This window comes from Synchiropus splendidus, chromosome 11, assembly GCF_027744825.2.
Source record: "Synchiropus splendidus isolate RoL2022-P1 chromosome 11, RoL_Sspl_1.0, whole genome shotgun sequence".
Taxonomy (NCBI): Eukaryota; Metazoa; Chordata; class Actinopteri; order Syngnathiformes; family Callionymidae; genus Synchiropus; species Synchiropus splendidus.
In genome coordinates, this window is record NC_071344.1 from 17,934,344 (window position 1) to 17,947,480 (window position 13,137).

The following is a 13,137-nucleotide window of genomic DNA, read 5'->3' on the forward strand; positions in this document are numbered from 1 at the left end:
GACCTGCGACGCGTACTCTCAGGCATGGACACGATGGGAATGAAGAGCAGAACCTGGCAATCTGGTGTGACACAGGCAGCAATACAAGGGAGACCCGTAGTTCCCCGTCTGGAAATGGAAGGGCCTCAGGCCTGAAACCCAGGGAGGAAGCACCAACCGCGTTTGACGGAGCTCAGGACCTCGACTCTGAGCAGTGACAGCAGTCCTTGGGGCAAGAAGTCAGGGGACAGCTCTATGCTGAGGTCCACGTCTCGCCTGGTATCTGTCTCATCGGATCAGGATGTTCAGTCTCAGTGGACTCCAGTCCAGGTCCAGTAGATCCATGACGATGCAGTCTCCAGATCCCAGCTGACCGGAGACATCTGCCTCCACAGTGTTTCGGTGGCCTTCACAGAAGAGGCTTGCCATGATCGTCACACAATTCGGACACATCATTCACACAAGGCTTCCTCTGGGTCTACACACCACAAACCCTGGAAGAATGTGCCCTCATGACCCCAACATTGACAGACAATTTTTAATTACAAAAAGTCAGGAACTGTTGTAGAAAATATATTTACAAATCAAAACAAATCTGGTGGCCACCGACTCAGGCCAGTGGGGAGCTCCTCTGGAGACGTCCTCCAACAGAGCAAAACAGGAAGTACATTTGGAATATGTGTGAACGGATGACTGATCCATCCGAGCGGATTTCACCGTCAACATCCAGGTGATGCGTCGAAACCAGTGAGAAAAATGTGACGACCTTGCGTGAGAGCCGGCGGAATACACGACGACTTGGACGCGTCAGTTAGCTAATGTCAGATGGGCTTTTGTTACCGTCAAGTTAGCAACCAAACTGTTAATGCAGGGACAAATTTGTAGAACCTCTGCGGTCGAAACTTTTCAGACTTGGACCAGTAGAATGTGAGAAAGCCTCATGTGTCTTGTAACAGAGATGAAAATCCAAATTGTTGAAATGTCTAGATTTGTGAAGCTGGAACACAAAATAGAGCACACAGACGTGTATAAAATGGAATTAAAAAAAAAAAACAAGCCTAGCAGAGTCCAGGATGGAAGGCTGGGTTTAAGGCTTCCAGAGCTTCAGCAGGCCGTCCTCGCTGTAGGTGCCGATCAGGTTCTGGTGTGGGTGGTGGGCGATGCCGATCACGTCCTTCTCGTGGACCTGGCGAGGAGAGCATGTGAGTTCCATGGGAGGGCAGGTGCAGAAAGCAGAGGCGGGGCGAGGGGACTCACCGTCAGCGTTCTCTCCAGCTTGCCGGTGACTGTGCTGAAGCAGTAGAGCACAAAGTCCTCGCCCACACAGTAGATCCACTCGCCGCGGGGTGACAGAGTGCAGCACACAAAGTCACCGCCCTCCCTCTTACCGGAGCTGAAGCTTCTCACGATCTGGAAAATAAAGCCGACGGCATCAAAGCTGTGCGAGAGCAGCCGCTCACCTGCGTTACATAACTGGACTTTTTAAAAACACACAAGCCTTCGGTCGCACCACCAGCCCACGTAGCAAGCAGAGTCGAGAGAGAGCAAAGCTCACAGGAGCTCACCTGTCCCTGCATGTTCATGATGACCACCGTGTTGGACCGGTTACACACGACAAAATGCTCCGGGTTCTTGGGCAGCAGAATCACGTTGTTGACGGTGATGTCGGTGCCTGCCGACGTGCCCAGAGGCTTGTAGGTGTTGGAGCACTCGGTGGTCTTCATGTTCCACACCTGTCCCAGGCGCAGAGGAAAGCATGTGAGTGAGGAGCGGTGAGGAGGGGGAGGGAGAGCTGGGTCCTGGTGAGCACCTTCACTGTGCCGTCCGAGGAGGCGCTGATGATGTGGTGACCGTCTGGTGTGAACGTGGCTTCGTTGACGAACGAGGAGTGGCCGCGGAACTCCTTGAGGGTTTTCCCAGACTTGAGTCCGTGGATTCTGAGGAGCGGAAGGGTTCGGATCAGACTGACAGAGGGGTGGAGGGAGTTGTCGAGGGCTCACCTGATGGTCTGGTCGAAGGAGGCGCTGAGCAGCTGACTGCTGTCCTTACAGAAGCTGAGGCAGGTGACTCCTTTACTGTGGGCTCGCTCAAACCTCCGCAGACACTGACCGCTCTGGATCTTCCACACCTGCGGGGGAATGTGGTCTGGTGACACGCATGCTGGAGTGAAGGCACCACGTCTCCTTCATCTACCTTGATTTTCCCGTCTTGAGCGCCAGTGGCCAACATTTCCGTGTCCCGGCTGAAGCACATGCACAGCACGGCATCGTCCATCATCATGAAGTTGTCCTGGGCCTGGTACTTCAGATCCTGCAGGAGCAACATCAACTTGCTTTCAATCTGCCTCTCTCCCCACATGGTTTCCTGATATCACTCCTGCACTGGTCATGTACCTTTCTGATCTTTCCTGTGGTGAAGTTCCACACCTCGATGAAGCCATCCACCGAGCCGGTGACCAAGTACTGACCATCCGGAGAGAATCTGGAGCACTCTACATGGGACTTCTGTCCAAACTGTGAGAGGAAAAACCACATGAGCTGCAACACTTCAGAGTGAACTGTTCCTGCTAGTAATGGGTGATTTGGACCAAAAAAACGTATCGCGATAAATGTTGTAATTTCGCCGATAACGATATTTATCAGGATAGATACCTTTTCATTCTATTCCATATGTTGGACACACTACAGTCTCTCTTGGAACTGTTTTATGATTAAACTTATTGAGCCGTCTGTCTGCTGCATCTCATGTCTCTTAACAGTTGACCATAGAGTCATATTCCATTCTCAAAATCATTATACAAACTGTCAGTCCTTTGTCTTGTGTGATGAAAAACCTTTTTACAATTCTCTCTCCTAAAATGGTTGTTTTTCATTGACTTATTGAAGAATTTGACCGCTTTAGAATTTGTTGACGGTCCCTAACTGATGCCGGGTCGTAGCATTAGCGCTGCCTGTGAGAGTGTGTCCTCGATCAGTGAACCCTAATGGGGACGTGGAAGAGAACGCAGCCACCAATACCAGAGCAGAGCTCTGTCCAATATCCAACTGTTTTCACCACTGTGTTTCGCCGAGGTGCCAGCACAGCGGGAAAGCTGCATGTGTTGATGTGAACCAAGGCAGACAACTGCGTCAGAGAACCTATGAGGACCACTCCATCTAATGAAATAAACACGGATCGAGAGACTCTGTCGACTACTGTCATTATCAAAGGTTCCCTGTATTAAAAATTCACGATGGTGAACCAAAGTCCACCTTACTCTCCACAACTGTCACACCCCGGGGTCGGCTGTCAAACGCCACAGAGCTGGAGAGCGCGGCCGCGATCTTGTCATGTTCACGTATGCAGGTCCAATGCAGCGAGTGAGCCGCGTGTTTATCGAACCTATCGTGAGATGCAGAATTGTCATCGTGGAGATTGTGTTTGGCGGCATGTCGTGTACCATAAGTTATCGCCCATCCCTAGTTCCTGTGAAGCTCTGACGCGCTCACTAGCTTGCATAGGCATTTGGGAAGCAGAGTTGAGAGCAGTTCAGTTGAACATATCCTCGTGTGCAGGGATTACAAATCAAGATAAGATTCATTAAGCAGCACGCTTCTGTAAGATTGGTTTCAAACAGCTGCACAGAGAAAGAGCAGTTAAAGACCTTCTCATCTCTTCTGAGGCACACAGGGCCAAGCTTCAGCTTTTGAACTGCGTACCTTGATGTGTCTGCTGAGCTGCGTAGGGAAGCGCTCTTCTTCCACGTCTTTGACGGCAGCCTTGCCTCGGAACAAGTCGATGGTCATGCCAGGGGGCAGGAGTCCCTGATGCTGCTGCCACTTGAGGGACTGAGAGAAGAGCACGCTCATCAAAAAAGTGCCAGAAGTACACGAGACCACAGGTATGATCTGTCACCTGTCCCAGCAGCGCCATGAGACGGGACGGCGGCACCACGCTGACCTCACCAGCCAGGGCCTGAGCGATGGCAGCGCGGCGTTTCTCCTTGCTGCTGCCGTCGGGGTAAGCCTGAGGGTGGAAAATAAAGCTCAGGAAAACAAGTCCACATCATCAACATGGACAGCATCCCGCTCACTTCTCGGGGGTCGAAGTAGGATCGCGCCAGCAGGTTCTCCAGGTGAATGTATCTGTCCTGTTGGGTCTGTTTCAGCATGATCATGGGGTCCGTCTGTCGCAGGAGGGATCGAGCGGCGCCCAGTTCTCGCAGCTCGATGAGCTCCAGCACCACCTGCCAGCAATTTTCAGTCAGACAATGATTAAAAAAATAGCACAGAAACTATTAATGATCAATGTCAAACAATCTCTTTCAAACTTTAAAATTTCACCTCTGAATCTGACTAACAATTCCATTTAGGTGAATTAACTACAGTAATTTACAACAAATCTGACGAAATGTCAGTCAGCTCATCATCATTGCTTCCAATAGAAGAGTACACTCATGTGAGACCATGAAGAATGAGGCAAACTTATGTTAGCAGCCAAAAAGGAATAGACTCCACATAACACATGCAACTTTTGAAGGGGAGTCAGAGATGAAGACACTGAAGCTGTCATCAGGTTCGAGTAGAAAGGACAAGATCAAAAATGAGTCTCTCAGAGGGACACGTGGAGACGTTTGGAGGCAAAGTTAGGGAGGAGAGCTGGTTTGCGGGATGAAGAGGGAGAAGACAACCAAAAGATGTAGTGAAAGAAGACATAGCAGGTTAAGACGAAGCTAAAGCAGACCCACAATAAATAGAGTTCAGGAATCATGACATTAGCTTTTGAATAATGGTTTGAATCTGTCAATGATCAGCACAATGTAACTCAATTCTTATTGGATTGAAGAGATACTGTATGATTTGATTCGTGGCTTTTAAGCGTCACCGACACGCCACAGGAACAATGCATAAATATGCAGCATGAGATGATCGTGTGTGGTCTACAAAGGTAGTTCTGCAGAATTACAACACTAAATAAGTGTACAACTCTGAGCAGTTTTGCACAGAGCAAGAACCGGAACCAAGGCTTTGTGACGTCAGCAGAGATGGATCCTGAAGCAACTTTAAAGAATGAGGGACGAGTGGCAACCATCTGTGTTGGCTGCTTTGCAGGATTACACAAACGCACTGTGTGTTTTGTACTGCTAACCCCTCTTAAGAGAGTTTTACATTACATTTACACTAGCATTCAGTTCGTGTAGCCCAGATATCTCTGAGCCGTTCAGACACTTCATCCTCTCGCAATAGAGTCGTCGCTTCCACAGCAACATGGTCTGAATAAAAACAAGTCCTTGGTTTACATCCCTCATTATTGGCTGATATTGCCACTTCCTCCACTGCTTCAGTGAAAAGCGCACCAGTATTTGGTACCTATAGTGACGTCACAAGATGGCTGCTGTGTTTGACCCACTTCTGAGGACCTTGTCAGAATCACAATGTATTCTACAGTAGTATATAGAAACCAAATTCTATTGAATGAACACTCTGCTTCTTCTACGTGTGCTTTGGTCGATGTAGATGTCGGCGACACCTTAACATTCAATGGACTACAGATGGAGTATGACTTTCTACCTCTTCTCTTATTCCCAGTACCATAATACACTTTAAAGCAAAGCATAGGGATCCACAGTAAAAAGCACAACCAAAGAAAACCACCTACAGATAAGTGAATTGTGAGGAGAGTTGAACAAGCATATTGATCACAAAACTGACCTGTTCGTAGAGATCTATCAACGTTTTATCGGGCAGTTTGAGGGACTGGATGGCTTGCAGGACAGTGTCCCAGTGGCCGCTGTTGATGTCCGCCACAAAGCTATCGATGCTGTCCACGGTGTTGAGGGACACGGTGGTCTCCTCCTGGAGGCAGGACAGGGTGCGCTGCAGGTTGTTCTCCTTCAGGTACTGCATTATCAGACGGATCACGCTGGAGAGAGGAAGATACGCTTGAAGTACGTTTACTGCAGACCAGCAACACTGTTAGTATCGAGCAGGCTAACGCTGTGTACCACCAAAATACCAGGCGCTATATTGACCCATATATGTAAATATTAGTTAACCGTTACATGTCGATGAAACCCCGTGTAATATCGAACACAAATCTGGGTATATTTGAAAAACTAATGGCGAACCGACACTATTGTGAAAAATGTAGCTTGTTAGCTTAGCATCAGCTAACGCTGCAGACTCGACTGCTGGAGGCCTCACCGGGTCAAACTGGCACCAAAACATAGAAATGAGACACATACTGACGAAAGCAACCACTTAGTTATACAGTGACAAACAATTCCAACTCACTCTGCTGACTCTATTTCCAGGGACATGATTATTTCACCGAAATCAACAGCTGAATGAACGAGTTTCACACGCGCAGCGCAGCCACGACCCCGGATGTACAGTCAAATTGGAGCAATGGCATTTCAAAATAAAGGTCCAAACTCGAGGAGTAGAAATAAAATAAAATAACAACTACAATTATTATAAGACTTTTTTTGCCTGTATTTCATGTGTAAATTGATAATTTTTTTGTCTTGTTTGAATTTTTAGGTAAAATAATTTAACATCAGGAAGTAATTACTCAATGAACTGACTTGACCACTATACTCGTACTTGTAGATTATTATGATTGTAAGACGTGATTGATAATAACAAGTGACAATATAATACATGAATCAACTGTGAAATTAAGCCTGACAATTGATGACTCAACACCAGCTTCCTGTCTTTTTCTTTTGTCCTATTTTTTGTTGGTAATCTTGTTTTGTCTTGTAATAAATGCCACAATAACAACGTGTTCTCCAGGTAAGCAGGTTTGTTTACTGCATTACCAGCAGCCAGCCAACAGGGGGCACTGGTCGCCCAGCCTTGTCTCAGTGGCTGATGTCTTCTCCCTCTGCTAGTGAAGGTCTTTCAAGGTTAGAATGATGATCAGGCTCAGTGCAGAGCCACTCCGCTCCGCAGCCTCGACCGGCCCTGAGATTGTTTTGGTCCATCATGAGACAATCCCAGCGTGAGCACGGCCATATTGGAAATGCAATTGGAGCGAAGAAGCTTGCTGGCTGGGCCTTGTTTGCCTTTGCGGATAGAGCCCATATATATCGGGAGAGATGAGGAGGAGCAGGGGGACTTGAGAGGCGCTGGGCAGCACTGGAGTCCCTCTGAATAAATTAGCATCGACCCCCGAGGGAGACGTCAGAGTAATTTCCTCGTCTTCCGGCGTGACAAAGCGCACACTGTTTGGCAAACCACTACGGACCAAGGAAACGCTTGAATGACAGCGTCATAAAAGAATGTAATCTTCTCTGCTTCCTTTGAGACAAAACACAAAGGAATGGGAGGCGGCCGGCTCACCGCGCCGTGAGTGTCGATAGCTACAACAGCAAAATGCTTTTTTTTTTTTTTTAACAACATGTGTGAGTCAGAGAGCAACAAGGGTGGAGCCACATTCATCAGCTCATGAAGTAAGCCAAGCTGACCCAAAGCTACTTTGGCCACAGGGGTTTGTGTCGGATTCATCACAGAAAGCTGGACACCCACACGCAACTGCACGGCTAATATATAATTCGGTTTCTGTCTTATGACTTTGAATGCCCAGGATTGTTGGTTTGCATGGCAGCAAGTCATGTTTTAGAGGCAGCGTGTGGGCGCTGCACAGTGTGAACGGATGGAAATGTGTCGATGCACAAATGCTTGGCCGAGAACGCGGCGAGGATAATGAGCCCCGAGTCGGGATTCATAGATGGCTTTTCATTGGCTGAACTTTCAGATTGCCGCTCCCGTGGACCTGAACGCAACACAGGTTATGGATTGGACTACAGACAGAGAGAGGCTGTGATGCAGACTGTGGGGGGAGAAACAAGACGCTTGTATAGTGCCTGTATAGCGCCTGTATAGACTTGCAATTACAGTTACTAAGGGGAACAATACAACAACAAGTGGGTGTGCGAGGCGCGAATACATGAACGGACCAAAGACCTGTTGATGAGATTATTTCTATAATCCGGGATCACCCCAAAACTGGCTAATGAGTAGAAGATGGTGTGAAGAGCAGTGAACGTGTCGCAGACTGAATGGAGGCAGCAGCGTGCATAAAGACGAGTGGCGATTCCTATCACTTCCTGCTCCTCTACTGGCCTTATGTACATATCTGATCCCCGAAAGTCAAGTTCTGGACACTTGATGATAAGCATTGTACCTGTGAGAGAGGATTACGGTCCAGTGGAGCTGTGAGTGTCACACCATGTCCAACAGTGTGACATTTCTCTTTATTTTCTTGGTTGGATTCTCTGTCCTGGATCAAGAACATGTTTAGCCCCGTAGCGTGTGAACAAACCGTCCTCCAGTTGTTTTAGGTATCTTGATAAATATTTACAAATGATTGATCAGGGATCCAGCCACCTTCTGTGTATCAGTTTCAGAACCTGCTGTTTCTTACAGTATGTATCGCTGAAGACTGAAGTCAAAGGTGTGTTTCCTAATGACTGTGATAGTGCTTCCTGTTAGCATGATGAATGGAGTTGATTGCGATAGAGTTATGAATAGACTAATGATGAATTTTAGATGAGAGCTTAAAGTAGAGTGCTACATTCTATTCATATTTTAATGAAATAAATAAAAGATTACACAGAGTGTAGAAGAGAAAATCTAAATAGATACATACATAGGAAAATAGATTACATATAAAAAGAAAACTCCTGGTTGAAGAAAAAATAATCATAAATAAACTCAAGCAGCAAAAAAGCAACAGCAACAGCAGTCATACTCTTGTGTTTAGGAGGATTTTAGAGTAGAATGTTGAGTAAAATCAGCTGAAGGTTAACAGAGATGGTTGTGATTCCTCGCGGAGCTTTCCGAGGATAAGGGCCATAAAACAGCTGGGATGAGAGAAGGTTGTTCTTCTGTTCTGTAGCCTCTCTGCTCTGAAGAAGAAGGTTGTTGGAGCTGCAGCCGGAATGTTGCAGCGAGAGGGTGGAGGTTCCCCGCAACAGGTGGGTCATTAACCCAGCGGTTCAAATTAAATTAGAGCCTCTCCGCTCGTGTGATGTGTTTGATGATCCTGCTTTACGTCCATTCGAAAACTCCGCCTCCAGTTCCGACCCGCTCCGCCATCAAAGGCGCCATTAATGTGCTGGCGAGAAGCGCTCGCCGCTCCGTGTTAATGGGCGATTCCTGCGTCAGCGCGCGGCCCGCCGTCACAAGTGCTGGTGGGTGGAAGGTGTTTGTTTGGCTGCATGAGGTATTGACGGTAGTGAAGGAGGCGAGGAAGCAGCGCCGGGACGCGGGCGATAAATCCTGATGGATCTGCCCCTGATGGCTGCTTGGAGCCGCGGCGCTCCACGCCGGCTGTTCCCAGCGGACGAATTAGCGCAAAGCCAAGGAAGAAACCTTTATTGATACCTTTAATCTTCTTGACACAAAAACAAGCAAAAAGATGGTCGTCGAAGGCGCCGAGTGGAGAATCCCGCTTGTTTCTGCGCCATTAATATTAGGAGTTATCAAGGTGATAAAGCACTGAAGGGGAAATTGGATTGGGCCTGTTCCAGTCAGCACCCATGTGGACTCACATCCGTCAGCAGGCTGGATGAGAGAGATACGCCGGCGTGACAATGTAAATAGAAGCGATCCACTTACCGGCTGAATGCAGCCGTGTCTCGTCAGCTGAAAGGCTTCCAGGGCTGTGTTGTATTTACCCCCAAAAAAAAAGAACACCCACAGCGCGCTGACACAAGTGGATGCTTTGGAGAGGCCGAGCTCCCTCTGTTCACGTTATCTGGGCTTATTCAATTGTGCGGGTTGGTGTCGGAATGCTGGCTCCGAGGAGCCCAGCCATTTGGGCGGGACATAAAGCAGAGATCGTGATGTGTTCCATGGATCATGATGCTAAAATGGGCTGTTTCGGCCGACATTAATATCCGCAGAAGCAATTATCCTCCCTGGAAAGAGCAGTTTGGGAGGATTTTACAGGCGTCCATGTCCATGGAGCTGCTTTAGGCTAACAGAGATGCAAAATTCTGAGCAGTCCATTCATTAAAGCACGGCATCTGTGGTTTACTGTCGCCAACACGACCAACAAACTTAGGAAAACTGAAGCCTGAAAACATGAAAACTGACAACCAGGAACCACTGTTCACTACTGCACAGCCACAATGCTAACGGTACTAACCATTGTAATGGTTATGGTTATAATGGCAACTTTTCATCTTTTAAATTAGAGCCATGACAAAGTGAAGAGTGTTGCAGCTCACAGATGGGTTCGGTTAAGTTCTGATGAAACTGAAGTTGAAGCCTTGTGAATGAATTTGGTGGATGTCAGTAGAAAACATGAAACTGGATCTGAACATCAAAAAACAAAATAATAAAATAAAGTGAGAATAATAAATAAAAAATGCAATAAAAACTAACTATCTACTAAAATAGCTTTAAAAAGTATATAAATATACATATATTTATATATATTTAATTTCTAAATATAGTTTAGAAAAAACTATTTTTCACCATTTTAAATTAGAAATTAAATCTTGGCATCAAAAGACATTTGGTTTTTACAGTTATTAAATTACATGGATCTTCATTTTAAGTAAAAAAGTCCCCCCCCCCAAAAAACCAAAAAACATGACAACGTAAGCAGTGTGTTTGTTGCGGGTTGGTGGGTAAGTTTCTAATGAAAGCTAAGTCCATGAACACTGACACTGCGATGATGCAAAAAATTCTAAATAAATAATAAAAACATAAAAAACAAAAATGTAAAAATTGGAACTGAACTTCACAAAACGTCACCAATTGCAAACATAAAAAACAAAACATGGGTCTTCAAAGAAATAACTTCATATAAATATAAATATTACACATATCTTTAGAATTGAGCATTTAAAAAAGACATTTTGTTTTTACAAATATTAACACACCATCTGCAGAGCTCAAAATGCAATCTTAAAAATAAAGTAGAAAAAAAAAAGGGAAATTTGGCTGTAATGGAAAAAACAAGCTGAGGTGCCAAACCAGTTGTGAGTTCTTGGAAATATATTTGAGTGTTATTTTCCTCAGGGGAACTAGTTAAGTCTTCAGTCATTGAGTTGTATTTATTATCATTGAGATCTGCGCAGCTGACTGGTGCAGCCCTGCGTCTGCTCTGGTTACAGCTCCAGCTCTGCAAGTCAATACTTGGTGTCTTGGATTGAGAGACTTCAGCCTCCATATGACGCTTCTCACGCTCATGAACAGGCTAACAATGCTAAGTGGCTAATGGGGTCCAGCAGTCCCGTGGCTTGTTCCAGGGTCAGGTCAGAGTGGAACAACAGTTCCTCCTGTGAGCTTCTCCAGCAAACGTTCTCCCACCCGCCGCAATACGGCGGCTGAGGCGCAGCCTCGCACAAAACCTCTGATCCTTCTATTCAGGCGCTCAATTAAAACCTAATTGTGTTCCCAAACGCGTCCGATCCAGCAGGAGCGAGGGCATTATGCAAAACACAGAAGACAGAGGGAGGCTATTTGCCGCAATTGAAGGTGGTAATTTCCTTAGTTACTGTCTAATAACTCAGGTCTTGAGCCGCCGCTCGCTTGTCTTCCCTGTGACCCAGCATTAGTATGGACCTCACACTCCTCCAGGATTTATTGATTCCTCCTGACTCAGTCATTGGCATGCACACGCCTGATAATAAGCAAATCCATCTTCTGTCACTCCACAAATGGCTTCGGAAAACAGGCCAGGGTTACAGATCCATGTTGTCAGGGCGGACCAAGAGCTGCACAGCTGAAGGAAAAGGACTCACTGTTGCCACCAACAGTCTGACACGCCAGCAGGTCCTGGAGGACTTAGGCCGGGCTGCCGGACAGAATACATGAGTGAAGGGACTCACCCTGATGTGTGGGACTTATCCAAGTCCATGAGTCAGAAAAGCTTCCCATTGAGCTGCCTGTCTGACACTGACTTGGACATGAGTCGACCTGATTCCAGTTGTCTCACCCGCCTCTGTTGTAGCTCTTCGACTGACAGAGACTCACTCAGATGTGCGGGGCTTACCCAAGTCCATGAGTCAGACACGCTTCCCATTGAGCTGCTTGACTTACATGCACGAGTGAAGAGACTCACTCAGATGTGTGGGACTTACCTGAGTCCATGAGTCAGACACGCTTCCCATTGAGCTGCCTGACTGACACTGACTTGGACATGAGTCAACCTGATTCCAGTTGTCTCACCCGCCTCTGTTGTAGCTCCTCGACTGACAGAGACTCACTCAGATGTGTAGGACTTACCCAAGTCCATGAGTCAGACACGCTTCCCATTGAGCTGCCTGACTGACACTGACTTGGACATGGCTCGACCTGATTCCAGTTGTCTCACCCGCCTCTGTTGTAGCTCCTCGACTGACAGAGACTCACTCAGATGTGTAGGACTTACCCAAGTCCATGAGTCAGACACGCTTCCCATTGAGCTGCCTGACTGACACTGACTTGGACATGGCTCGACCTGATTCCAGTTGTCTCACCCATCTCTGTTGTAGCTCCTCGACTGACAGAGACTCACTCAGATGTGTGGGACTTACTGGAGTCCATGAGTCAGACACGTTTCCCATTGAGCTGCCTAACTGACACTGACTTGGACATGAGTCGACCTGATTCCATTTGTCTCACCCATCTCTGTTGTAGCTCCTCGACTGACAAAGACTCACTCAGATGTGTGGGACTTACCCAAGTCCATGAGTCAGACATGCTTACCATTGGGCTGCTTGACTTACATGCATGAGTGAAGAGACTCACTCAGATGTGTGGGACTTATCCGAGTCCATGAGTCAGAAAGGCTTCCTGTTGAACTGCCTGACTGACACTGACTTTGACATGAGTCGATTTGATTCCAGTTGTCTCCCCCACCTCTGTTGTAGCTCCTCGACTGACAGAGACTCACCCAGATATGTGGGACTTACTCGAGTCCATGAGTCAGAAAGGCTTCCCGTTGAGCTGCTAACATACACTGACTAGGACACAAATTAACCTGAGCTCCTTGACTGACTGGGACTGACTCATATGTGTTGGACTTCTAAAATCAACGTGTTCAATTTGCCTGTGTGTCTGTGGAACGGTAAAACTTCTCCTGTTCTCTTCTCAGTCCAGCTGAGGTCCACGTGAGGGCCTGGCGTCAGGCGTGCTAATGGGCCCATGACACCCACTCTCCACGGGACCAGCAGAC

The 13,137-nt window shown here is 47.1% G+C and overlaps 1 protein-coding gene across 1 annotated transcript; it reads right to left on the minus strand.

The window, feature by feature from the left end:
• Positions 1-514: 514 nt before the first annotated feature.
• smu1a (SMU1 DNA replication regulator and spliceosomal factor a) lies at positions 515-6,363 on the minus strand. Its single transcript, XM_053879273.1, has 12 exons — positions 6,252-6,363; positions 5,670-5,880; positions 4,052-4,204; positions 3,874-3,984; positions 3,678-3,806; positions 2,373-2,492; positions 2,173-2,289; positions 1,980-2,107; positions 1,790-1,916; positions 1,545-1,712; positions 1,237-1,389; positions 515-1,165 (listed from the first exon to the last, which is right to left on the minus strand). The coding sequence occupies exons 1-12, from the start codon at positions 6,275-6,277 to the stop codon at positions 1,067-1,069; spliced, it is 1,542 nt and encodes a 513-aa protein (XP_053735248.1). The 5' UTR covers positions 6,278-6,363; the 3' UTR covers positions 515-1,066.
• Between the last annotated feature and the right edge of the window lie 6,774 nt (positions 6,364-13,137).